At 41.1% G+C, this 26,306-nt stretch overlaps 2 protein-coding genes across 2 annotated transcripts in view; one reads left to right on the forward strand and one right to left on the reverse strand.

Moving 5' to 3' along the window:
* The window catches only part of NDUFS1 (NADH:ubiquinone oxidoreductase core subunit S1), a 41,685-nt gene extending 15,932 nt beyond the window's left edge, over positions 1–25,753 (forward strand). The window contains exons 11-19 of the mRNA XM_064373112.1: positions 577–722; positions 1,338–1,466; positions 4,727–4,856; positions 10,469–10,629; positions 13,231–13,385; positions 16,720–16,895; positions 18,095–18,229; positions 18,328–18,400; positions 19,998–25,753. Coding sequence (XP_064229182.1) covers positions 577–722; positions 1,338–1,466; positions 4,727–4,856; positions 10,469–10,629; positions 13,231–13,385; positions 16,720–16,895; positions 18,095–18,229; positions 18,328–18,400; positions 19,998–20,089 — 1,197 coding nt within the window. The 3' untranslated portion in view covers positions 20,090–25,753. The remainder of the gene's footprint in view (positions 1–576; positions 723–1,337; positions 1,467–4,726; positions 4,857–10,468; positions 10,630–13,230; positions 13,386–16,719; positions 16,896–18,094; positions 18,230–18,327; positions 18,401–19,997) is intronic.
* Positions 2,010–2,515, reverse strand: LOC135273649 (large ribosomal subunit protein uL15-like). The gene has a single exon (XM_064373113.1). The coding sequence runs from the start codon at positions 2,493–2,495 to the stop codon at positions 2,049–2,051; it is 447 nt and encodes a 148-aa protein (XP_064229183.1). The 5' UTR covers positions 2,496–2,515; the 3' UTR covers positions 2,010–2,048.
* Positions 25,754–26,306: the final 553 nt, after the last annotated feature.

The raw sequence follows: 26,306 nt of genomic DNA on the forward strand, positions 1-26,306 counted from the left end.
CAGACCTCATTTTGAAGTGCCTTTGTTCCTAAATATAAAACAAATAGCTTCTTTCCAAGCTGATGTTATTAGCTGTGGCCCCACGTAATACCTCTGCAGCTTCTCACTTTTAGATTAATAATTATTGTAAAACTTTTTTTTTTCTTTGAGATGGAGTTTTGCTCTTGTTGCCCAGGCTGGGGGTGCAGTGGCTCAGTCTCAGTCTTGGCTCACTGCAGCCTCCATCTCCTGGGTTCAAGCAGTTCTCCTGCCTCAGCCTCCCAAGTATCTGGGAATATAGGCATGTGCCACCACACCCAGCTGATTTTTGTATTAACAATAGAGATGGGGTTTCACCATGTTGGCCAGGCTGATCTCGAACTTGTGACTACAGGTGATCTGCCTGCCTTGGCCTCCCAAAGTGCTGGGATTACAGGCATGAGCCACCGAGCCTGGCTGTGTTGTAAAACTTTTTAATCAGAAATCTGTTAACTTCTTTTGTACTTAAAAACAATTACTGTTTTATTTTCTGAATATTTCATTGTGGTCTTTGCTGCATGTAGGTTTCTTGGTGATGCCCTTTTCATCTATTTCTAGTTGCAGAGTTTTCAAGGCAAAGATGTGGCAGCAATTGCAGGTGGCTTGGTGGATGCTGAAGCCCTAGTAGCTCTCAAAGATTTACTTAATAGAGTGGACTCTGACACCTTATGCACTGAAGAGGTCTTCCCTACTGCAGGAGCTGGGTGAGAAATATGAAGCTAGGATCTAGGCTTTCCTTTCTTCTTTTAGTTACAAGTTACGTGTAAAATGAGACAACCTAGATTCTCCAATATATCCCCCAATTTATTTTCACATATACACCAAGATCAAACCAGAAGTTGTAGGAAATAGAGGAATCCACTTATCAATAAGTATCTGAGGCCAGGCATGGTGGCTCACGCCTGTAATCCCAGCACTTTGGGAGGCCAAGGCAGGCGATTGCCTGAGGTCAGGAGTTTGAGACCAGCCTGGCCAACGTGGTGAAACCCTGTCTCTACTAGTAATACAGAAATATTAGCCAGGCGTGGTGGTGTGTGCCTATAATCCCAGCTACTGGGGAGGCTGAGGCAGGAGAATTGCTTGAACCAGGGAGGTGGAGGTTGCAGTGAGCCAGGATTATGCCGCTGCACTCCAGCCTAGATGACAGAGCGAGATGCTGTCTTAAAAAAAAAATAACTATCTGAAATGTTCATTTAATTTAGAAATACTTCATAAAATTTTTTGTTTGGGAATGCAGTGGGTTTGATGATATGAGAATATTTTATGGATTCTCTGTATGTATTAGTTTTAAATTTGCATTTTATATATTGTATTTCTAGCACAGATTTGCGTTCCAATTATCTTCTTAATACTACAATTGCTGGTGTGGAAGAGGCAGATGTTTTACTTCTGGTTGGTACAAATCCACGTTTTGAGGCACCACTATTTAATGCTAGAATTCGAAAGAGGTTGGTAATATTTATTCAAGGTTTAAAAATATTTATGTAATTTTTATGTTTGTGAAAAATGACATCTTCCTAATAGTGTAGGTGGTAATGAGACTCCAAAAGGTAACTGGAAGACAATTTCTTATTTAAAATATTTTCTAATTTTTTAATTTTTTAGAGATGGAGCCTTGACATGTTGCCAGGCTAGTCTCGAACTCCTGGGTTCAGGCCATCCTTCCACTTTGGCCTCCCAAAGTACTGGGATTATAGGCATGAACTGCCATGCCCAGTTGTAACAATTTCTGATAGGTCCATTTTCTCCTCTGCTTGCTGGTCTTTTAAATTTATTTTGTTAGCTTATTATTTTGAAATAATTCAAGATGCTTGAAATGGTCTTTGTATACCATTTTGTATATTGTTCACATAGATTAACTGATGTTAACATCTTGCCATATTTGTATTATGATTCTCAGTATGTGTATATATATACATATATGTATGTATATATGTACATATGTGTGTGTGTGTTTGAGAGAGAATCTAATTTTCTTTTTTTTTTTTGAACAAGTACTCAGCATTTAATGAACCTCCCTCCATGTGGCTTCAAGCCACGAGGACACAGGCCCCCCCGACACCCTTAATCTTCTCCTCAGCTCTTCTGCTGAAGAATTTGGCCTTGACAATGACAGGCTGCTTTGGGAGCTTTCCCTTGCCCAGAACTTTATAGTAGCCCGATCGCACCACATCAATCTTGGGAGCAGCCCCAGTCTTGTTTTTAGCAGCATTCACCCGTGTCTGCTCACTGACCAAAGTCCACAATTTGTCAAGGTTGACAGTTGGGCAGAAGCTCTGGTTCCTCTTTAAGTGGTAATGCCTCATACCAACTTTCCCAAAGTAACCTGGGTGGTATTTGTCGAAGTTGATCCTGTGGTGATGCATACCACCAGCATTACCACGGCCTCCGGGGTGCTTCCGGTGCTTGCCGATGCTGCCGTGGCCGTGGCTCACATGGCCCTGAAGTTTCTGGGTCTTCGTCAGTCTGGATGGCATGTTGGCGGCCCAGAGGAAAGAGCGAGAATCTAATTTTCTGAATCATTTGGAAGTTTCTGGTGGACATGGTGCCCTTTTATACCTAAATTCTCAGTGTGGATTTCCTAAGAACAAGGAAGATTCTCTGAAATAATCAAGAAATTTCGACCAGGCGCGGTGGCTCACGCCTGTAATCCCAACACTTTGGGAGGCTGAGGCAGGTGGATCACCTGAGGTCGGGAGTTCAAGACCAGCCTCACCAACATGGAGAAACCCAGTCTCTACTAAAAATACAAAATTAGCCAGGCGTGGTGGCACATGCCTGTAATCCCAGCTACTCGGGAGGCTGAGGCAGGAGAATCGTTTGAACTCGGGAGACGGAGGTTTTGATGAGCCAAGATCGCACCGTTGCACTCCAGCCTGGGCAACAAGAGTGAAACTCTGTCTCAAAAAAAAAAAAAATTTAGTTTTTTTGGTTTTTCGTACAGGATCTTGCACTGTTACCCAGGCTAGGATGTAGTGGCATGATCATATAGCTCACTGCAGCCTTGACCTCCTGGGCTCAGATGATGCTCCCACCACAGCTTCCTGAGTAGCTGGGATTACAAGCATGCACCACCATGCCCAGCTATTTTTTTTAAAATACTTTTTATAGAGACAGGGTCTCACTATGTTGCCCAGGCTGGTCTTGAACTCCTGAGCTCAAGTGTTCCTCTGCCTCGGCCTCCAAAAGTGCTGAAAGTAATAGACATGAACCACTATACCCAGCCAGAAATTTAGTTTTGATACAATATTATTTATAAGTCACTGTTTATATTTAAATGTCATTAATTTTTTTCATAATTTCTTTTTTTTTCTTTCCTTAGGATCCTTCTGGAGTCATACATTGCAATTAGTCTCACAAGTTACTTTGTAACATGCCTTCTTTCTTTTAAATTTACATCTTAGAGATTTATAAAGAGGGTAGCCATATAGTTTATTGTCTAAACTAGGGGAATGAAAGGGCAAATTATTAATTATATCAAGATAACAGGCTAAAAAAAAAAACAGCACTGTCTCAGACAAACCAGACTATATAGTCACTGCACTTATGACTTTTTTTTTTTTTGAGTCAGAATCTTGCTCTGTCACCCAGGCTGGAGTGCAGTGGCACGATCTTGGCTCACTGTAGCCTCTACCTCCTGGGTTCAAGCGATTCTTGGGCCTCAGCCTTCTGAGTAGCTGGGATTACAGGTGCATACCACCATGCCTGGCTAATTTTTGTGTATCTAGTAGAGACAGGGTTTTGCTGTATTAGACAGGCTGGTCTTGAACTCCTGATCTCGTAATCAGCTCACCTAGGCCTCTCAAAGTGCTGGGATTACAGGCCTGAGCCACCATGCCTGGCCCACTTACGACTTTTTGGAGGAGCTGGAGCCGTAGTTCTCTGCCATGGAGAATAAATATGAATATAACATAGTATATTTCCCTGAGCCTCATTGGTGAAAGCAGCACTTCCCTTGTGGGGGTCTCATGACCATTGCATTTGGGTGCATAGGTCACTTATGTCCAGCACTTGGCACAGAGTAGGTGCTCCCTAATACGAGGTACTCACTGACGTATATTTCCATAAATTATGAAAATGTTTAAATGTCCTTAATGGATAATTAAGAGATAAATGACACTGCCATGTAAATACTGCAAAATAAAAATTACAGATTAATTCCAAAACTAAAATATTTGTTTATAGCTGATTGAATAGAGCTTTTTTTTTTTCGTCTTTTGAGACAGAATTTCACTCTTGTTGCCCAGGCTAGAGTGCAGTGGTGCAATCTTGGCTTACTGCAACCTCTGCCTCCCAGATTCAAGCGATTCTCCTGCCTCCTCAGACTCCCAAGTAGCTGGGACTACAGGCATGTGCCACCACGCCCAACTAATTTTGTATTTTTAGCAGAGATGGGGGTTTCACGATGTTGGTCAGGCTGGTTTTGAACTCCTGACCTCAAGTAATCACCTACCTAGGTCTCCCAACCACTGCGCCTGGCCTAGATAGTATTTCTATACAGCAAATTAATGCATTGAATTGCCTTGGCATGCTTTTTTGCAACACTGTTTTGTAAGGTACATAGTAAATTATATCTGTTAAATGTATTATCAGTGCTTTTGTGCTTTTAACATTTTGTAATAGTAAATAGATGTATCACTTAGCATTGATGAGACCGGTAACTGCTTAGCTTAGTTATTGACTTCTAAAAATGTTGTTTTTATTTCAGCTGGCTGCATAATGACTTAAAAGTGGCCCTTATAGGCAGTCCAGTGGACCTCACTTACAGCTATAACCACCTGGGAGACTCCCCCAAAATTCTTCAAGACATTGCTTCGGGTAGCCATCCATTTAGCCAGGTGCTCTGAAGTTATATGTATCTATTCTTGTTGATTTTTAATTAATATTTAAACTTAACTGATTTTGTAATAATCCTATGTGATTGTTAAAACTTATACCAATACTGAAAAGAATGTGAGGAAGAAAGTAAAACGTTACCTAAAATCCCACCACCTCAAAACAGGTATTGATAAAACATCATAATCATCTCTCCATTTATACAGAGAGCAAAGCAAGATGGATGAGTAGTCAAACAAAAATGAGATCTTATTGTACATGCAGTTTTTAATTACCAGGTTTAATTTTCTTGAAATTATCTGAAAAGAAATCGAAGTAAAACTGAAAGAATTGCACTTTCAACTTCAATTAAATCTTTCTTTATTGCGAAAGGAGTTATTCCTTAAAATTTTACCAGTCCTTCTATTTTCATTTCAGAGTTACATGTTTTTTTCAGTTGAGTTCTTTCTTTAATTCATTTTGTTGTTGGCTTTATTGATTTTTTCCCCCAAAGGTGGCTCATGGTTGCCTCTGTTCCTTGAGTTCTTGTTTGTTTGAGAATGTCTGTTCCTGAAAAGACAGCTTGTCAGGATGTGAAATTCCAGGGTCAGACATATTTTTCCCTTTCTGAGCTTTATAGACACTGCCTTATGCTAGTGAAGAAGCTTGTAAACTTTTTTTTTTTTTTTTTTGAGACGGAGTTTCGCTCTTGTTACCCAGGCTGGAGTGCAATGGCGCGATCTCGGCTCACCACAACCTCCGCCTCCTGGGTTCAGGCAATTCTCCTGCCTCAGCCTCCTGAGTAGCTGGGATTACAGGCACGCGCCACCATGCCCAGCTAATTTTTTGTATTTTTAGTAGAGACGGGGTTTCACCATGTTGACCAGGATGGTCTCGATCTCTTGACCTCGTGATCCACCCGCCTCGGCCTCCCAAAGTGCTGGGATTACAGGCGTGAGCCACCGCGCCCAGCCGCCTGTAAACTTTATTCCCCCACCCCTCCCCAAACCCTGTTCTGATTATCATTCTTGAAATTCAGTAACTTTTCCAAAATATGTCTTAAAGGTGATGTCTTATAGAACAGGGTGTACTTTTAAAGATACAAGGTTCTCTTTATTTTAGAATGTACATGTGGTAGTGGTGGTTAAAAAACTAACGAGTTGACCGAGCGCTGTGGTTTATGCCTATAATCCCAGCACTTTGGGAGGCCGAGGCAGGTGGATCACCTGAGGTTGAGAATTTGATACCAGTCTGATCAACATGGAGAAACCCTGTCTCTACTAAAAATACAAAATTAGCTGGGCATGGTGGCACATGCCTATGATCCAAGCTACTCAGGAGGCTGAGGAAGGAGAATCGCTTGAACCCTGGAGGCAGAGGTTGTAGTGAGCCAAGATGGAGCCACTGCACTCCAGCCTGGGCAACAAAAGCGAAACTCTATCTCAAAAAAAATAAATAAGGAGTTTCTCACTGGAGGTGGTGGCTCATGCCTGTAATCCCAGCACATTAGGAGGCCGAGGTGGGCAGATCACCTGAGGTCAGGAGTTCAAGACCACCCTGGCCAACATGGTGAAAGTCCGTCTCTACTGAAAATACAAAAATTAGCTGGGCGTGTTGGTAGGTGCCTGTAATCCCAGCTACTCGGGAGGCTGAGGCTGGAGAATTGCTTGAAGCCAGGAGGTAGAGGTTGCAGTGAACTGAGATCGTGCCATTGCACTCCTGCTTGAGGAATAAGAGTAAAACTTCATCTCAAAAAAAAAAAAAAAAAATAAGGAATTTCTGTCGCACAAAGAGGTATGGAGGTAGGCACTTGGAAAGATGATGCAGTAATCCAAGGATACCATCAAAGAGAGCCTGCCTTCTGCTTTGCTGCATCAATATGTTTGTTCACTGACATGTGGAAGTGTGTGTCTCTCTACACACTTGTGGCTACAAGATGGTTGCTTCACTTACAGTCTCAGGTGTAGGGAGGAAGCTGATGTGCAAGAGGATGAAGTAGCAAAACCCAGCTTGCTTCCTTATTTTCTTTTTTTTTTTTTTTTTTTTTTTTTGAGACGGAGTCTCGCTCTTGTTACCCAGGCTGGAGTGCAATGGCGCGATCTCGGCTCACCACAACCTCCGCCTCCTGGGTTCAGGCAATTCTCCTGCCTCAGCCTCCTGAGTAGCTGGGATTACAGGCACGCGCCACCGTGCCCAGCTAATTTTTTTGTATTAGTAGAGACGGGGTTTCACAATGTTGACCAGGATGGTCTCGATCTCTCGACCTCGTGATCCACCCGCCTCGGCCTCCCCCTTATTTTCAATAGACAAAACATTATCATGATTAAAAGATCAAAAATATTTTAAAATATTCAGTGAAAAGTCTCCCTTTCTTCTCTCCAATTCCCATCCCCATATGGTAGGTGACTAGTGTTTTCAGAGAACATTTTCTTCTATAATAGATTTAAATATATTTTCCATTAATTCTGTTCTCTTCATTAAGAACTTTTTTTTTTTTTTTTTTTTTTTTTAAGAGACGGAGTTTCGCTCTTGTTACCCAGGCTAGAGTACAATGGTGCGATCTCGGCTCACTGCAACCTCCGCCTCCTGGGTTCAAGCAATTCTGCCTCAGCCTCCTGAGTAGCTGGGATTACAGGCACGCGCCACCGTGCCCAGCTAATTTTTTGTGTTTTTAGTAGAGACGGGGTTTCACCATGTTGACCAGGATGGTCTCGATCTCTTGACCTCGTGATCCACCTGCCTCGGCCTCCCAAAGTGCTGGGATTATAGGCGTGAGCCACCGCACCCAGCCCTCATTAAGAACTCTTGATGGCCGGGCTCATGGCTCACACCTGTAATCTCAGTACTTTGGGAAGCTGAGGCAGGTGGATCACGGGATCAAGAGATCGAGACCATCCTGACTAACAGGGTGAAACCCCATCTCTACTAAAATTAGAAAAATTAGCTGGGCATGGTGGCACACACCTGTAGTCCCAGCTACTTGGGAGGCTGTGCCAGGAGAATCACTTGAACCCAGGAGGCAGAGGTTGCAGTGAGCTGAGATTGCACCACTGCATTCCAGCCTGGTGATAGAGCGATACTCCATCTCAAAACAAACAAACAAACAAAAAACTCTTGACTGGACACAGTGGCCTCACACCTGTAATCCCAGCAGTTTGGGAGGCCAAAGCAGGCAAATCACCTGAAGTCAGGAGGTCAAGACCAGCCTGGGCAACATGGTGAAACCCTGTTTCTACTAAAAAATAAAAATTAAATAAAAATTTAAAAATCAGCTGTGCATGGTGGTGCGTGCCTGTAATCCCAGCTACCCAGGAGTCTGCGGCAGGAGAATAGCTTAAACTCGGGAGGTGGAGGTTGCAGTGAGTTGAGTTCATGTGACAGCACTCCAGCCTGGGTGACAGAGTAAGACCCCGTCCCAAAAGAAAATAACTCATAACAGTGCAGATGCTGAATCTTCTTTAAGGTCTCACTCTGTTGCCCAGGCTGCAGTGCAATGGCAGAATTGTAGCTGACTGTAGCCTCCAACTCCTGGGTTTAAGCAGTCCTCCCACCTAAGCCTCCCCTGTAGCTGGGACTGCAGGCATGCACTACCATGCACAGCTAATTTTTATTTTATTTTTTTATAGATGGGGCGCATTGTGATGCCCAGGCTGGTCTCAAACCCCTGGCCTGAAGCAGTCCTCCTACCTCAGACTCCTAAGTGTTGGGATTACAAGCATGAGCCAACCTTGCCTGGTCTTTCATATCTGTCTTTTTCCCTTTGTTCTTTTATTCTTTTTCCATTTGTTTTGTATCCTATACCCTGTCTTTGCTGTCCCTGTATTTAGTCATGTTGTCTTTCTTTATTTTTTGAGACAGAGTCTTGCTCTGTCACCCAGGCTGGAGTGCAGTGGTACCATCTTGGCTTACTGCCGCTGTCACTGGGACCACAGGTGTGCACCATCACACCTGGCCAACTTTTTGGAGAGATGGTTTTCCCACTTTTCCCAGGCTGCTCTTGAACTCCTGGGCTCAAGTCATCCACCCACCTCAGCCTCCCAAAGTATTGCAATTACAAGCGTGAACCATTGCACCTAGCCTATTTAATTTTTTATTGTTTCTGGAATGGTATTTAGCTCTTTAATTTGTTTTTCTTTCAGTTCTTTCCTGAATTCAGTGATACAAATCTCCTTACTATATAATAATCTCTTCAGTGTTGCTTCTTTGAGCTCTTTTTAAATGAAAAGGAGTGTGTTATTTTTCGGTGTCTTTGAGACTATTAAAAACTATTTCTCTGAACTATTCACATTTCCTTGGGAAGTTTCTCTTGTGATGAATGTATTCCTCTTTATAATATCTCAGCATAATTTCCATGCTGATTCTTTGATTGTGGCCAGCTATTTATTGAAGAATGACGCAAAGGATGGGTGGGAGAATGAGCTGTGTATTCTATAACTTTACAGTATTTTTTTTTTTTTTTTGAGACAGAGTCTCATTCTGTTGCCCAGGCTGGAGTGCAGTGGCATGATCTTGGCTCATTGCAACCTCCACCTCCTTGGTCCAAGCAATTCTCATGCCTCAGCCTCCTGAATAGCTGGGGCTACAGGTACACGCCACCACGCTCGGCTAACATTTCCTATATTTTTACTAGATATGGTGTTTTGCCAGGTTGGCCAGGCTGGTCTTGAACTCCTGTCCTCAAGTGATCCACCCACCTCAGCTTCCCAAAGTGTTGGGATTACAGGCGTGAGCCACCATGCCTGGCTTATAACTTTACAACTTATTTGTCCATCTTCTGTGAAATCTGTAGTTTCCTTTACTCTTGGGATGCATTCTCCCACAGTTTTTGTCATTCAGAGTTACTGTGGTTTAAAACAAACCCTTAAAAACGTTAGATATTCAGCCTGTAATCCCAGCACTTTGAGAGGCCGAGGTGGGTGGATCACGAGGTCAAGAGATCGAGACCATCCTGGTCAACATGGTGAAACCCCGTCTCTACTAAAAATACAAAAATTAGCTGGGCACGGTGGCGCGCCTGTAATCCCAGCTACTCAGGAGGCTGAGGCAGGAGAATTGCCTGAACCCAGGAGGCGGAGGTTGTGGTGAGCCGAGATCGTGCCATTGCACTCCAGTCTGGGTAACAAGAGCGAAACTCCGCCCCCAAAAAAAAAAAAAAGTTAGGTATTCAACATTGTGATTTAATGATCATTGCTTTCCCTGCCTCCTCCTCCCTGTCTGTAGCATGGTAAGTAGATAGAAGATAGCAGACATGATACTTCAGCATGGTTTTTCCTATTCTTTAGTACCATCTGAATCTCTGTAGAGAAGTTTCCCAATTTTTCTGGGACCCGCCCATAGTCATTCTGACCACAGGATAATTTGGTAGGCTTTTTATTCTGAATAATTACTTTTAGAAAATGTGTTTTAGCTGATATTCACTCAGGCATTTCACAGTAGTATTGCCAAGATGCTTTGTATTAAACTAAATCTGGTTGTATATGTGTGTCTGTACGTTGGGCTAGCAAGTCAAAGACATTCATGTTAGATCTAAGACTTGGGACAACATACATTGTAGAGGCAAATGTGGTTAGCTGTTCAGTTTACTTGTAATATTTTAAAATCAAAGTTTTTTTTGTTTTTGTTTTTTTTTTTTTAGGTCCTAAAGGAAGCTAAAAAACCTATGGTGGTTTTAGGCAGTTCTGCACTACAAAGAAATGATGGAGCAGCAATTCTTGCAGCTGTTTCTAGCATTGCACAAAAGATTCGGATGACTAGTGGTGTTACTGGTGATTGGAAAGTTATGAATATCCTTCATAGGTTTGTTGAATAATTGCTTTATATGCTATAAATCCAAGTAATTTTGTGTGTGTATATGTGTTCCTGATACACTGTCACATTTAATTTACAAGCAACATTTAGCAACAATATCCCAGTTACACACGTAAAATATAGACATAGACCTTTACTCTCTGTATGATAAGAGCCCAAAATAATAGGGAGTATTAAAAATACTTGAAATAGCAGTAATTGTTGAGAAAAAAAGTGAAGTACTTTAAAAATTGTTATATTAGTTATACCTTGTTTCAAAAATTGCATCAAGTTCTTTGATTAAATGATAAGCTAATGTGAGAATTCAGCTGAAGGATTTCTTTTTTCTTTTTAATTATTTGGTTTTTTGTTTTAAGACAGGGTCTCAGTGCAATGGTGTGATCATAGTCCATTGCAGCCCTGACTTCCCGAGCTCCAGCGATCTCCCACCCCTGCCTCCCAAGTATTAAATAGCTGAAACTATAGGCGCATGCCACATGCCCAGCTAATATTTTATTTTTGTAGAGTTGAGATCTCACTATGTTGCCGAGGCTGATCTCAAACTCCTGGGCTCAGGTGATACTTCTGCCTCAGCCTCCCAAACTGCTGGGACTATAAGCATGAGTCACTGCACCTGGCCTGTATTTTTAACTATATCAATAATGCAGGTTTAATTTAGGTAAGTTGAAAAGAGAAAAACATGAGCAGAAATGGAGCTGATCCTTGTTCTACATTGTGTAGATAATTATTATTGCTATATTCATGCATTTTCCTCTAGCTTTTATTTACCCTGTGTAATATTTTACTTTTTGAGACCAGAGTCTCACTCTGTTGCCCAAGCTGGAGTACAGTGGTGCAGTCTTGGCTAACTGCAGCCTTTACCTCCCAGGTTCAAGCAACCCTCCTGCCTCAGCCTCCCAAGTAGCTGGGACTATTGGCGTGTGCCACCACAGCTGGCTAATTTTTGTATTTTTAGTAGAAACAGGGTTTCTACACCAGGCTGGTCTCAAAGTCCTGACCTCAGGTGATCCACCCACCTTGGACTCCCAAAGTGCTGGAATTACAGACATGAGACACTCTACCTGGTGGTTATGTGATACTTTTTAGTTACATAGGTGAAATTATACTATGAATACAATTTTGTATCCTGGTTTTAATAGGTTTTCATTGCCAAATGAGAATTTCCTACTATGATCAGAATTTGTTTTTCCAGAAATTGTTTATAAATAAAAGTGTTAATGGCTAATTAATATCATGAATATACTATAAATTTTTTTAGCCATTTTCTTCTTTTTAACATGTATGTTGATGCTAGTTTTTAACTTCTTAAATAATACAGTGATACACAGATACCTTTACACTTGATATTATTTTCTTAGGATATATTTCTAAAAATAGGACTATTGGGGCACACAGGATAACCATTTCTGAGGCTTTTGAAGCATGCTTCCAACTTGTTTTAGAAAGTTTTACCTATTTATATTATATACAGTAGGTCCTCAGAATGGCTATTTCTAGATAGTTAACAATAGCAAGTTAGACCAAAACAACAACCCTACTATTCAAAGTTTATTTATTCTAGACCTCTTCCTTAAAAGATTATTTTCTCCTTATAAGAGTAATATAGGCTGGGCGCAGTGGCTCACATCTGTAATCCCAGCACTTTGGGAGGCCGAGGTGGACGGATTACCTGAGGTCGGGAGTTCGAGACCAGCCTGACCAACACGGAGAAACCCCATCTCTACTAAAAATATAAAAAATTAGCCAGGCATGGTGGCACATGGCTGTAGTCCCAACTAATCAGGAGGCTGAAGCAGGAGAATCGCTTGAACACGGGAGGTGGAGGTTGCAGTGAGCCAAGACTGCGCCACTGCACTCCAGCCGGGTGACAGAGCAAGACCCCATCTCAAAAAATAAATAAATAAATAAATAAATTTCTCCTTGTTGATTTTTGAAATCATTTGATTTTTCTTTAATAAATATATATAGCTTGTCATGTTTTATGTCTTACTGTATTGAGTAAGAGTCAGACTTAAAGCAATTACAGTTGGCATAAAATTTCTAGAATTATTTCATTTGTTACTATGTCATAGAGAGACAGAGTGTCTTAAGAATCTTATATTTCTTTGGCTGCCATTCTCAAAACAGTAAAAGACTGCTGTTTCTGGTTTTGGCGTCTATTTTAAATGGATAAGAATGGGATTTTTGGCCAGGCATGGTGGCTTGGGCTTGTAATCCCAGCACTTTGGGAGGCCAAGGTGGATGGATCACCTGAGGTCAAAAGTTCAAGACCAGCCTGGCCAACATGATGAAACCCCATCTCTGCTAAAAATATAAAAATTAGCTGAATGTGATGGCATGTGCCTATAGTCCCAGCTGCTTGGGAGGCTGAGAAAGGAGAATCGCTTAAATATGGTTGGCAGAGGTTACAGTGAGCTGAGGTTGTGCCACTGCACTCTAGCCTGGGCAACAGAGTGAGACTGTATCTCCAAAAATAAAATAAATAAATAAAATAGGTTTTTTGACAGCGTTGAAATTATTCCAAGAATCACATTTTTTTTTACATTGAAAACACTGCAGTTATGGTAAAATTCTATAATTGTTTTACAGGATTGCAAGTCAAGTAGCTGCCTTAGACCTTGGCTATAAACCTGGGGTGGAAGCAATTCGGAAGAGCCCTCCCAAGGTGCTGTTTCTCCTGGGAGCAGATGGAGGTTGTATCACACGACAGGATTTGCCAAAGGATTGTTTCATTATTTATCAAGGTAAGTATCACCTGTGACACCAGAAACAAAAGAGAACAGTACATTGTGTATATTATAAACCATTTAGTAATATGTTTAGTGAATTGAATGTTTTCCATTTGAGAATTTTACACCCCCCTTCTCGCACCTATTTTTTTTAAACAAACCGTATTAGTTACATAGTTGATACTGCTTTTAAGAATTATTACCTACCAGGTGTGGTGGCTCACGCCTCTAATCCCAACACTTTGGGAGGCCGAGGCTGGCAGATCACAAGGTCAAGAGATCGAGACTGTCCTGGCTAACATGATGAAACCCTGTCTCTACTAAATATACAAAAATTAGCTGGGCATGGTGGCCTGTAGTCTCAGCTACTTAGGAGGCTGAGGCAGGAGAATTGCTTGAACTTGGGAGTTGGAGGTTGTGGTAAGCCAAGATAGCGCTGCTGCATTCTAGCCTGGTGATAGAGCGAGACTCCATCTCAAAAAAACAAAATTATTATTACTTGCCGAGCACGGTGGCTCACTGCTGTGATCCCAGCACTTTGGGAGGCCGAGGTGGGTGGATCACCTAAGGTCAGGAGTTTGAGACCAGCCTGACCAACATGGTGAAACCCTGTCTCTACTAAAAATACAAAAATTTAACTGGGCATGGTGGTGGGCACCTGTAATCCCAGCTACTTAGGAGACTGAGACAGGAGAATTGCTTGAACCTAGGAGGCAGAGGTTGCAGTAAGCCAAGATCATGCCATTGCACTCCAGCCAGAGCAACAAGAGCGAAACTTCGTCTGAGGGAAAAAAAAAAAAAAAAAAAAAAGTTAAACCAAAATATATGAACTAAATCCTGTTCCTTGGATGCTGTACTTATGCTGTAATCCCAGCACTTTAAGAGGCTGAGGCAGGAGGATTTGTTGAGCCTAGGAGTTCTAGACCAATCTGGGCAACATAGGGAGACCCTGTTTCTACAAAAAAATTAAAAATTAGCTAGGCGTGGTGCTGCATGTCAGTGATCCCAGCTACTTGGGAGACCGAGGTGGGGAGGATCACTTGAGCCCAGGAGGCTGAAGCTACAGTGAGCCATGATCACACCACTGCACTCTAGCCTGGGTGACTGAGCAATAAAAAATGTTATTTTTTAATAAAATAGTAACATAAATAAACTAAAATCCTATTCCTAGTCCTTTCCAGAGATAATCATTAATGACAGTTTTGGTATGCGTACTTCATAACATCTTTGTACGCATATACAAATGTGCACAAATTATATTAAACTATATATATTATTCTACGACTTTCTTTATTTTGTGAGACAGAGGTTTTACTTTTGTTGCCCAGGCTGGAGTGCAACGACACAATCTTACTCACTGCAATCTCCACCTCCCAGGTTCAAGCAATTCTCCTGCCTTAGCCTCCCAAGTAGCTGGGATTACAGGGATGCGCTACTACACCCAGCCTATTTTTTATGTTTTTAGTAGAGACGGGGTTTCTCCATGTTGGTCAGGCTGGTCTCCAGCTCCCGACCTGAGGTAATCCGCCCGCCTCTGCCTCCCTAAGTGCTGGGATTACAGGCATGAGCCACTGCATCTGGCCTATTCTACCACTTCTTACACTTGATTCAGATGTTTCTAAAGGTCTTCTTTTCTGAATAACTTTTTTCTTCTACCAGTTTTGTTATTAATTGGTGATAGTATTTCTGAATTTTTCTGTAATTTTTCGATTATGCCTTTTTCAGTATTAACTACTGTCGTATTCCTGTCTTTGCATCTTCCCCTATTTCAGTCTGCTTTACCAAATTTCACAAACTGGTACATCTGAGCAGTTCTACTTTGCAAGCATTTCTAGTTTGTAAGCATAAATATACTTATTGGCCCATTTTATATGTGTGTATGATATTACACTTACTTGTATTTGCATAAAATAGTCTGAGAAAATACTTTTTTTTTTTTTTGAGACGGAGGCTCTTGTTACCCAGGCTGGAGTGCAATGGCGCGATCTTGGCTCACCGCAACCTCCACCTCCTGGGTTCAGGCAATTCTCCTGCCTCAGCCTCCTGAGTAGCTGGGATTACAGGCACGTGCCACCATGCCCAGCTAATTTTTTGTATTTTTAGTAGAGATGGAGTTTCACCATGTTGACCAGGATGGTCTCGATCTCTTGACCTCGTGATCCATCCGCCTTGGCCTCCCGAAGTGCTGGGTTTACAGCCGTGAGCCACTGCACCCGGCCCAGAAAATACTTTTTTTTTTTTGAGATGGAGTCTTGCTCTCTCGCCAGGCTGGAGCAGAGTGGCGCAGTCCCCGCTCACTGCAACCTCCACCTCCCGGATTCAAGTGATTCTTCCACCTCAGCTTCTCGAGTAGCTGGAATTACAGGCACGTGCTAAACGCCTGGCTAATTTTTGTATTTTTATTAGAGACGGGATTTCACCATGTTGGCCGGGATGGTCTTGATCTCTTGACCTCGTGATCCACCTGCCTCTGCCTCCCAAAGTGCTGGGATTACAGGTGTGAGCCACCGTGCCTGGCCAAAAATACTTTTTTTTTTAATTTAAAAAAAAAATTTTTATGAGACGGAGTCTTGCTTTGTCGCCAGGCTGGAGTGCGGTGACACGATCTCGGCTCACTGCAACCTCCACCTCCTGGGTTCAAGCAATCCTCCTGCCTTAGCCTCCCAAGTATCTGGGACTACATGCATGCCCCACAACACCCAGCTAATTTTTTGTATTTTTAAGAAGAGACAGGGTTTTACCATATTGGCCAGGATGGTCTTGATCTCTTGACCTCATGATCCACCCACCTCGGCCTCCCAAAGTGCTGGGATTGCAGGCATGAGCCACTATGCCAGGCTGAAAAAAATTTTTTTGAGACAGAGTCTCACTCTGTCACCCAGGGTGGAGTGCAGCAGTGTGATCTCGGCTCACTGCAGCCTCTTCCTCATGGGCTCAAACGATTCTTAGGCCCTAGCCTCCTGAGTAGCTGGAATTCCAGGCACACACCACCACATTCGTTTATATTTCTTTTATTTTTAGTAGTGATGAAGTTTTCCACGTTGACCAGGCTGGTCACAAGCTCCTGGTCTCAAGTCATCCACCTGCCTCAACCTCCCAAACTGCTGGGATTACAGGCGTGAACCACCGTGCCCAGCCCAAATGCTTTAGCGTTAATTTTCTTTGGGAAGGGAGTTGAATTAGGGGTGAGATGGACTTTAATATATATTACTTCACTGCTTTATTTTAATTTTAAAAACTTTTGTGACTTTACAAAATGGGATTTAAAATGATATATATTGTCTTTCATGTACAGTAGAAAATCAGTGTTTAATAAAAATGTGGTTTGCCATTTTCCATCTTTGTACAGGACATCATGGTGATGTTGGGGCTCCCATAGCTGATGTTATTCTCCCAGGAGCTGCTTACACAGAGAAGTCTGCTACATATGTCAACACTGAGGGTAGAGCTCAGCAGACTAAAGTAGCAGTGACACCTCCTGGCTTGGCAAGAGAAGACTGGAAAATTATAAGAGCACTCTCTGAGGTATAATTTCTGAGGCATTTCTTAGTGATGCTGCTAACGGGATATTTGACATTTTAGCCTATTAGAATGATTTTCAGAGTCAAGGAAGATGCCAATTTGAAATGCAGAGATGATTTAAATAATTTCTATAGGAAACATGTATTCAGAAACAGTAATTCAAGGTTACAGTGAACTCTGATTGCACCACTGCACTCCAGTCTGAGGGATAGAGGAAGACCCTGTCTCTTAAAGGAATTTGCGGGGAATTAGTGTCTCACGCCTATAATCCTTTTGTAAGCATTTTGGGAGGCAGAGGCCGGCAGATCACGAGGTCAAGAGAGCAAGACCATCCTGGCCAACACAGTGAAACCCCATCTCTACTAAAAATACAAAAATTAATTGGGTGTGGTAATGTACACCTGTAATCCCAGCTACTAGGGAGGCTGAGGCAGGAGAATCGATTGAACCTGGGAGGCAGAGGTTCTAGTGGGCGGAGATCAAGCCACTGTGCTCCAGCCTGGTGACAGAGCAAGACTCTGTCGAATTAATTAATTAATTAATTAATTTGAAATTGGTGCTTTTATTATTTTATTTATTTATCTTTGAGACAGAGTTTCCCTCTGTTGCCCAGGCTGGAGTGCAGTGAAATTATCTCAGCTTACTGCAACCTTCATCTCCCAGGCTCAAGCGGTTCTCATGCCTCAGCCTCCCGAGTAGCTAGGATTACAGGCATGTACCAACAAGCGCAGCTAATGTTTGTATTTTTAGTAGAGATGGGGTTTCACCATGTTGGCCAGGCTGGTCTCCAATTCCTGCCCTCAAGCGATTTTTCCACCTCTTTCTCCCAAAGTGCCGGATTTACAGGTGTGAGCCAGTGCACTAGGCCTGAAATTGGTGCTTTTATTGTTGAAAATTGTTGACTTGTCTTTTGCCTGAAAATATGTCTGTTAGCTCTTTATTGATGTAAACGTAAGCATCCTGACTTTTAAAATAATGATACATTGTAAACTTTGTGTATTGTTAGCAGAAACATTTGGATTTAGCATAGTATTGTCTCTTGAATCATTTCATAGAGTCACTAATGTACTGACAGCTGTTTATGAATTGGAATTTTTGATATTTGTGTTCTCTGCTTAACTGTTTCTTCATAAATGTATGGCTACACCAATAGGTTTTTCAGTAGTGCCGCTTTTTGTTGTTTTTGGGAACCTGACATGTAGATTGCGGGGATAACTCTTCCATATGATACTCTGGATCAAGTAAGGAACAGATTGGAAGAAGTCTCTCCTAATCTTGTTCGATATGATGATATCGAAGGGGCTAATTACTTCCAGCAAGCAAATGAGCTCTCAAAGGTAACAGCTCGCTTATGAGCGGTTTTCATAATGGTATATCTACTGGTTTAACACTACTAGTTTTCCATATTATTGTTGATCTCTTCTTTTTTGTGCAGCTGGTGAATCAGCAGCTTCTTGCTGACCCACTTGTTCCACCTCAGCTAACTATAAAAGACTTTTACATGACAGGTAAGTAATTGTCAACATGACTGCCAAATATGAGAGGTAAGAAGTAATCAGAACACCTCATTTAGTATTATAGTTCCAATTTGTGATTGGTAGTGTTTGCAATTCTTAATCTTTGACGGTTTTCAAACATTGAAGGTAACATTAACTTATTTTCTGATTACACTCTAATTTTTTTTGTTGTTTCTGAAATGTGAGCAAAGTTTGAAAATCCAAACAATTAATAGATTTTAAACATAAAATTTTATTGTTGTAAGGAATGTCACTGTATGGCAATTTAGGGAGAATTTCCAAAGTGACAAATAACTGAAGGTTTTTCTGAGAATTATAGGTAGAAGAATCAAAACATTTAAATGTGAAACATGTTAAACAGTGCTTCTGATGTAAGTTGTTAGGAATGTTTTTAAGAATGCAGAAAAACTGAAACTTCTTTATTGCAGATTCTTAGAACAGTTGATATAACATCTAGGTTATGAGGTACTTAATAGTTGACAGATTATTTTAACTATCTAAAAGTACATAGGAGTCTATTTTAATTTTTTGATATAGTTTGTAAGATTATTAATAGATATTTTAGTTAGATAATAAGTTACCTTCGTTGTAAAATAGTGCCTGTGCTCAAAAGCACAACGAAAAATCACTTCTACAGTATTTATCTAAGAACTTATGAACACAAAGAAGGAAACAACAGACACCGTAGTCTACTTGAGGATGGAGGGTGCGAGGAAGGAGAAGTGCAGAAAAGACAAGTCTTGGGTACTGGGCTTAATTCCTGGGTGATGAAATGTTCTGTACAACAAATCCCCATGACATGAGTTTACCTGTGTAAAAATCCTTCACATGTACCCCTGAACCTAAAATAAGTTTGTCTTTTTTTTTTTTTTTTAAGTCACTACATTCCTACTACCAAGAAATAACTATAATTATTTTTAACATTTTAATCACTCTTCCTCCAGGGACACACACATATATAATATACATATATAATATTATGTTAATAATTATATATTGTTATTTATATGTAATTATTACTATTTATATGTGTGTAGCCCTTTTTTATAATTTTTTAATGGCTGCTGCACTGTCTAGCTGTTCTATAGTTACTTGATTATTAATTGAAAGCATTTGGGCCAGGCACAATGGCTCACACCTATAATCCCAGCACTGGGAGGCCAAGGCGGCGGATCACCTGAGGTCAGGAGTTCGAGACCAGCCTGACCAGCATGGAGAAACCCCGTCTCTACTAAAAATACAAAATCAGCCAGTCGAGGTGGTGCATGCCTGTCATCTCAGCTACTCAGGGGGCTGAGGCAGGAGAATTGCTTGAACCTGAGAAGAGGAGGTTTCGTTGAGTCTAGATTTTGCCATTGCACTCCAGCCTGGGCAACAAGAGTAAGACTCCGTCTCAAAAAAAATGAATAATAAAGCATTTGGCCAGTAAGGGGTTTGTCGTTGGACTCTGTTGGTTACATATAATTATATATACTTGGATAGGGCCTTATAATCTTTTTTCCTCCTAAATACGTGCAGCATTAAAGTTTCACTATGTGCTTTTTAAAAAGTTGTATTATCAAAATGACGTTTTCTTAATATCTTTCAGATTCAATTAGCAGAGCCTCACAGACAATGGCCAAATGTGTCAAAGCTGTCACAGAGGGTGCCCAGGCAGTCGAGGAACCATCCATATGCTGAAGCATTTCCTAGGAGCCCAGTTTTGCCACAAATAATTAATGGACAACTATAGTGGAGTAATCCCTTACAGGTTTATTTCTTTGTTAAAAAAAAAAGAAAGCCTGAATCATGTAATATTTAAGGTTATGCTATGCCTATTTGAAAATGATATTATCAACTTTGCAGTTTCAAAAACATGCATCGTGTGTAACGTTAAATAATAAAACTTTATGCATATGCTCTTAAAAGCATTGATAACCTTTGTGACAAATATAAAGAAATTGTTAAAGTATGGGTTGTTTATCTTCGTAAATCATTTATGTCTATAAAATGGATGAAGTGAAGAGTTTCAATTAAAGCCCACTTTTTTCTAGTGCTAGATTTAAATACTTTGTCCAGCTGGGTAAACAGGAAAAGTATATAATCATGCTCAGATATGTATCTGGGATAATTATAATTAATGATTATAATAACAATGGCTAATGATTATTTAGCTTTATTATGTGTGCTAAGCACTCTGGTTTTACATGCATTATCTTTTGTTCTTACTACAACCCTATGAGGTGGTATTGTTATCTCATTTTACAGATTAAGACTGAAGCCTGGGTATATTAAATAGCTTGCCCAAGGCCACACAGCAAAAGACACAAACATATTTCTTATTCACTCCAAAGCCCATTGTTCTTGACTGCAACATATCATTTCCTCTCATTAATGCAGATTCCATAGGTTGTTACTTCTAAGAATTAATATTGAGTTTAATGGTTAACACATTTTTCTATTTTCTCTTCAATCTCCTTTTATAATATCATGGTGATTTATGTGGCTTTTTTGTGTATAAGTTATACATGTATGCACACTTTTGTAATAAGAGAGGTCTCAAGATACAATTTAGATTCGCATTGATGTTCCGTATTCATTATCCTAACACCATCTGTAGCATTAAATCAACTAAATTATTCCAGTAATAGGAGACAAAACTACCAGCTTTCATAATTTTTAATTGTCAAAACAGAAAGGAATCAGAATAAGGATCACTGAGAATTAAAAAAAAAAAAAGGCAGTAAAAATCTTAGGTAACTTAGAAGATAATTAAAGGTAGATAAAGTTTTTTGGTTTTTGTTTTCTTTGTTTTCTTTTTTTCTAATCAAAGACCAGGTGTGGTGGCTCACACCTGTAATCCCAGCACTTTGGGAGTCCAAATTTTGGGGGTCGCTTGATCGCAGAAGTTGCAGACCAGTCTGGGCAATGTAGCAAAACCCCATCTCTACAAAAAATTACAAAAATTAGCTGGGCGTGGTGGTGCACGCCTATAGGCTGAAGTGGAAGGATCACCTGAGCCCAGGAAGTTTGAGGCTGCAGTGAGCCTTGACTGCACCACTGCATTCCAACCTGGGCAACAGAGCAAGACTTTGTCTCAAAACAACAAACAAAAAACTATGTTCACAATTTTTTTGTTTTGTTATTATTTTCTGTTTTCACTAAAGACTCAGCCCAAGTATAGGATACGCTTTTCCTTTATTTCTTTTTTTTCTTTTCTTTTTTTTTGACATGGAGTCTTGCTCTGTCACCCAGGCTGGAGTACAGTGGCACGATCTTAGCTCACTGCAACCTCCACCTCCCTGGTTCAGTTGATTCTCTTGCCTCACCCTCCCCAGTAGCTGGGATTACAAACACACTCCATCATACCTGGTTAATTTTTGCTTTTTTTTTTGAGACAGAGTTTCACTCTTTTTTGCCCAGGCTGGAGTGTAGTGGCACAATCTCATTTCACTGCAACCTCCGCCTCCTGGGTTCAGACAATCCTCCTATAGCCATGTGCCACTACACCTGGCTAATTTTGTATTTTTGGTAGAGTCGGGGTTTGGTGAAGACAGGGTTGGCCAGGCTGATGTCACAATGTCTTTAAAAACAGCAAGTGCAGGCCGGGCATGTAATTACAGGCTCACGCCTGTAATCCCAGCGCGTTGGGAGGCTAAGGCGGGCGAATCACGAGGTCAAGAGATCGAGACCATCCTGGCCAACATGGTGAAACCCCATCTCTACTAAAAATACAAAAAAATTAGCTGGGCATGGTGGTGCGCGCCTGTAGTCCCAGCTACTCAGGAGGCTGAGGCAGGAGAATTGCTTGAACCCGGGAGGAGGAGGTTGCAGTGAGCCGAGGTCACGCCACTGCACTCCAGCCTGACGCCTGGTGATGGAGTGAGACTCTGTCTAAAAAAAAAAAAAAACAGCAGGTGCAGTGGTTCACGTCTGTAAGCCCAGCATTTTGGGGGTTCAGGGCAGGAGGATCAGTTGAGGCCAGGAGTTTAAGACCAGCCTGGAAACATAGCAAGATCCTGTCTCTACAAAAAAAATTTAAAACTTAAAATTACACAAAATTTGTCACCTGTACCAGCTTTTAGAACTGTTTATTTTATCCTCCTCAGTGATATATCATGAAGTTGTGTAGTTTGCTTAAAATGCCCAGTTGCCTGAAATTGTATAAATTCTTGCCTCAAGTGTTTGAACTTAAAACAAACTTCCCATCTCTTACCCTTAGCACTGTGCTTACCTTGAGGAGACCTAGTCCCAGTTTTTTATTTTATATAATACTCTTAGTGAATATGTGTAGACCTTATATGGTGGGTAAGAGAATACTGCATTCAGATAGAAAAGATGATATATGGCTAAGTTGATCCAGGATCCTTGGGCTACCTGATGGGCAGCTTATGGTGAACAATCATAATCTCTAAAAAATACCTTATCTGGGATAAGTAGTGCTCAGTCTGTCTCATGGGCACATATTAGTGTCATAATGCCAAATAGTAAGGTTATTGTAAGCACAAACATTGAAGATAATTGCTAGAGAAAAACAGACTGAGTCCTCAGATGTAAGAAAAATACGTGTAGATGAGAATAACCTGGCCGGTGGAATCATGACATTCTAAGCAATGAAGGAGTCACCAATGAGAAAGTCTACAAAGGCTCAAGGTCAAGTCTCTTTAGGTGAATAAGGCAATTTAGAAAGATCTTGGAAGAATAATACAATTTCCTGAGGACCTTCTAAATAAGTGCCATTAAAGCTTTAAATACATTATGGCTCATCTTCACTAAATCTCTGCTAATGGTAGGTATTGAGACTCAAGAAATATTAAATAACTTTATCTATGGTTACACAACTAGATACTAATGGCAAGAGTGTTTAATTATTAGAAGTAATTTCACTATCCCAGGTTGCCTCAAATAAAAACATTTTGGACAGCAATATAAGGTGAATAGTTGAGCATGATGGCACAAGCCTATAACCCCGGCTACTCGGGAGGCTAAGGAATAAGGATTGCTTGAGCCAATAAGTTTGAGTCTAGCATGGGCAACTATATTCCTGTAGCCTGCTTGTATTCCTCTCCTAAAAGTGCTTTTTCCTTCTGTGCCACATGACTAGCCTGTGAATTTTCCAAACTTACATGCTGTGCTTCCCTTTTAAATATAAGTTACAACTTTAAATTATTTCTTTGTATCTGATTGTAGGCCACTAGCATTAGCTAGGCCACATCTTGAATGCTTTGCTGCTTAGAAATTTCTTCTGCTGAATTGCTTGAACCCAGGAGGCGGAGGATGCAGTGAGCTGAGATCCACAATTTTATAATTGTGGAAATGGAGGCCAGAAAGAATAAGAGGCAAGGTAGGGGCAGATCTTGGGTTTGGATCAGCTCTTATGACTCCTGTTTCTGTGACATTACAAAGCCTGAAATTCAACTCCAACATCTATTAAACATTTGCAGAGTATCTACTGTGTGTCAAGTACATTATTTACCCAAGACTACAAAACAAATATAATTTAACTCATATCCTGAAGAAGCTAACAGTATACTAAAAGATACTTAGGCATCAATTATAGTAATGTCATAACATATTCTAATAGAGGTATGTATATAACACAGTGACCATGGCTAGTTGTCTTTGTTGCTGCTGTTAAAACAGAATACCACAGACTGGGTGACTGATTGACTGATTTATTTATTGATTGAGGCAGGGTCTCACTCTGTCATCCAGTCCAGGATTCAGTGGCATGATCACAGCTCACTGTAGCCTCAAACTCCCTCGATCAATCCTCCTGCCTCAGCCTCCTGAACAGCTGGAACTACAGGTTTGAGCCACCATGCCCCACTAATTTTAAAAAGTTGATAGTCTACTTGGTTCTCATCCTTTCACAGAATATAACCTTTTTTTTTTTTTTTTTTTTGATACAGAGTCTTGCTCTCATTGCCCAGGCTGGAGTGCAGTGGCATGATCTAGGCTCACTGCAACCTCTACCTCCTGGGTTCAAGCAATTCTCCTGCCTCAGCCTCCTGAGTAGCTAGGATTATAGGCATGTACCACCATGCCCAACTTATTTTTGTTTTTTTGTTTTTTTTAAGATAGGTCTCACTGTATTGCCCAGGCTGGAGTGCAGTGGACTGCTCCCAGCTCACTGCAACCTCTGCCTCCCAGGTTCAAGTGATTCTTGTGCCTCAGCCTCCCAAGTAGCTGGGATTACAGGTGCCCCCTACCACGCCTGGCTAATTTTTGTATTTTTAGTAGAGATGGGGTTTCACCATGTTGGCCAGGCTGGTCTCAAACTCCTGACCTCAAGTGATCCACTTGCCTTGGCCTCCCAAAATGCTGGGATTATAGGCGTGAGCTACTGTGCTGGCCTCCAGCTTATTTTTGTATTTTTAGTAGAGACGGTTTCACCATGTTGGCCAAGCTGGTCTCGAACTCCTGACCTCATGCTCTGCCTGCCTCAACCTCCCAAAGTGCTGGGATTACAGGCATAACCCACTGCACTTGGCCAATTTTTAAAAGTTTTTTTTATAGAGATGGGTCTCACTATGTTGCCCAGGCTGGTCTTGAACCCCTGGGCTCAGACACTTCTCCCATCTTCACCTCCCAAAGTTTTGAAATTACAGATGTGAGCCTAAAGAGACCCACCAGGCCCAGACTGGGTAATTTATAAAGAAATTTACTTCTTAGAATTCTGGAGGCCAGGAAGTCCATGATCAAGGTGCCAGCATCTAGCACGGGTCTTCTTGCTGTCCTCCCATGGCAGAAGATGGAAGAGCAAGAGAGAGCTGACATGCTCCCACAAGTTCTTTTTATAATGGCATCAGTCAAATACGAGGGCAGAGCCCTGTGACCTAATCATTTTCCAAAAGGCCCTGCCTCCCAACCCTGTTGCATTGGGATTAAGGTTTCAACACATGAATTTTGGAAACAACACAATCTAAACATAGCATTCCACACCTTGGGCTCCCCAGATTCATGTCCTCACATGCGAAATAAATTCATTCCATCCCAATAGCCCCCAAAAAGTCTTAACTATTCCAGCATCAACTTTAAAGTCAAAGTCCAAAGTCTCATCTGAATCAAATATGAGTGAGACTCAAGGCATGATTCATTGTGAGACAAAGGATGTATATTTGCAATGTTTGTCAGACGAAACAAAAATATTTAAATATCCAATAGGGAACTGCTTAAACGTTTTTTTGTATGATCATAAAATGAAACATGCAGAGGTTTCATGAGCTATATCTCAACATGCTGATATGGAAAGAGCTTCAGGATGTATTAAGGACATAAGTGTATAATGTGTGTGTATATATATGTGTGTGTATATGTATGGAAAGTATCTCAGCAGATACAATAAAAACTTAATTGTGAGTACCTCTGGATCAACTAATGTAGTATAGCATAAGAAAATGAATGTTATACCTTGGTCATTTGAACGTTTGAAAGAATTTACAATATATTGCTTTATAATTGTTTTTAAACACCATATTGTTTCAATGAAGAATCTGTAGGAAAACCAAAAATTTAAGTTGATTAAAAAGTAAAAGGCCGGGCGCAGTGGCTCGTGCCTGTAATCCCAGCACTTTGGGAGGCCGAGGAGTTCGAGACCAGCCTGGCCAACATGGTGAAACCCTGTCTCTCCTAAAAAATACAAAAAATTAGACGGGCATGGTGGCACATGCCTGTAGTCCTAGCTAATCAGGAGGCTGAAGCAGGAGAATCACTTGAACCTGGGAGGCAGAGGTTGCAGTGAGCCAAGATTGCACCACTGCACTCCAGCCTAGGTGACAGAGCAAGATTCTGTCTCAAAAAAAGAAAACAAAAAAATATATATTTTTTCTCAAGACCCAAATATATATATATTTGGGTCTTGAGAATCCACATCTTATTCCACTTATTTTTTTTTTTTGGTAGGAATTGGTTCTTC

This window comes from Aotus nancymaae, unplaced genomic scaffold, assembly GCF_030222135.1.
Source record: "Aotus nancymaae isolate 86718 unplaced genomic scaffold, 86718_ANA_hifiasm-v0.15.2.pri h1tg000008l, whole genome shotgun sequence".
NCBI lineage: Eukaryota > Metazoa > Chordata > Mammalia > Primates > Aotidae > Aotus > Aotus nancymaae.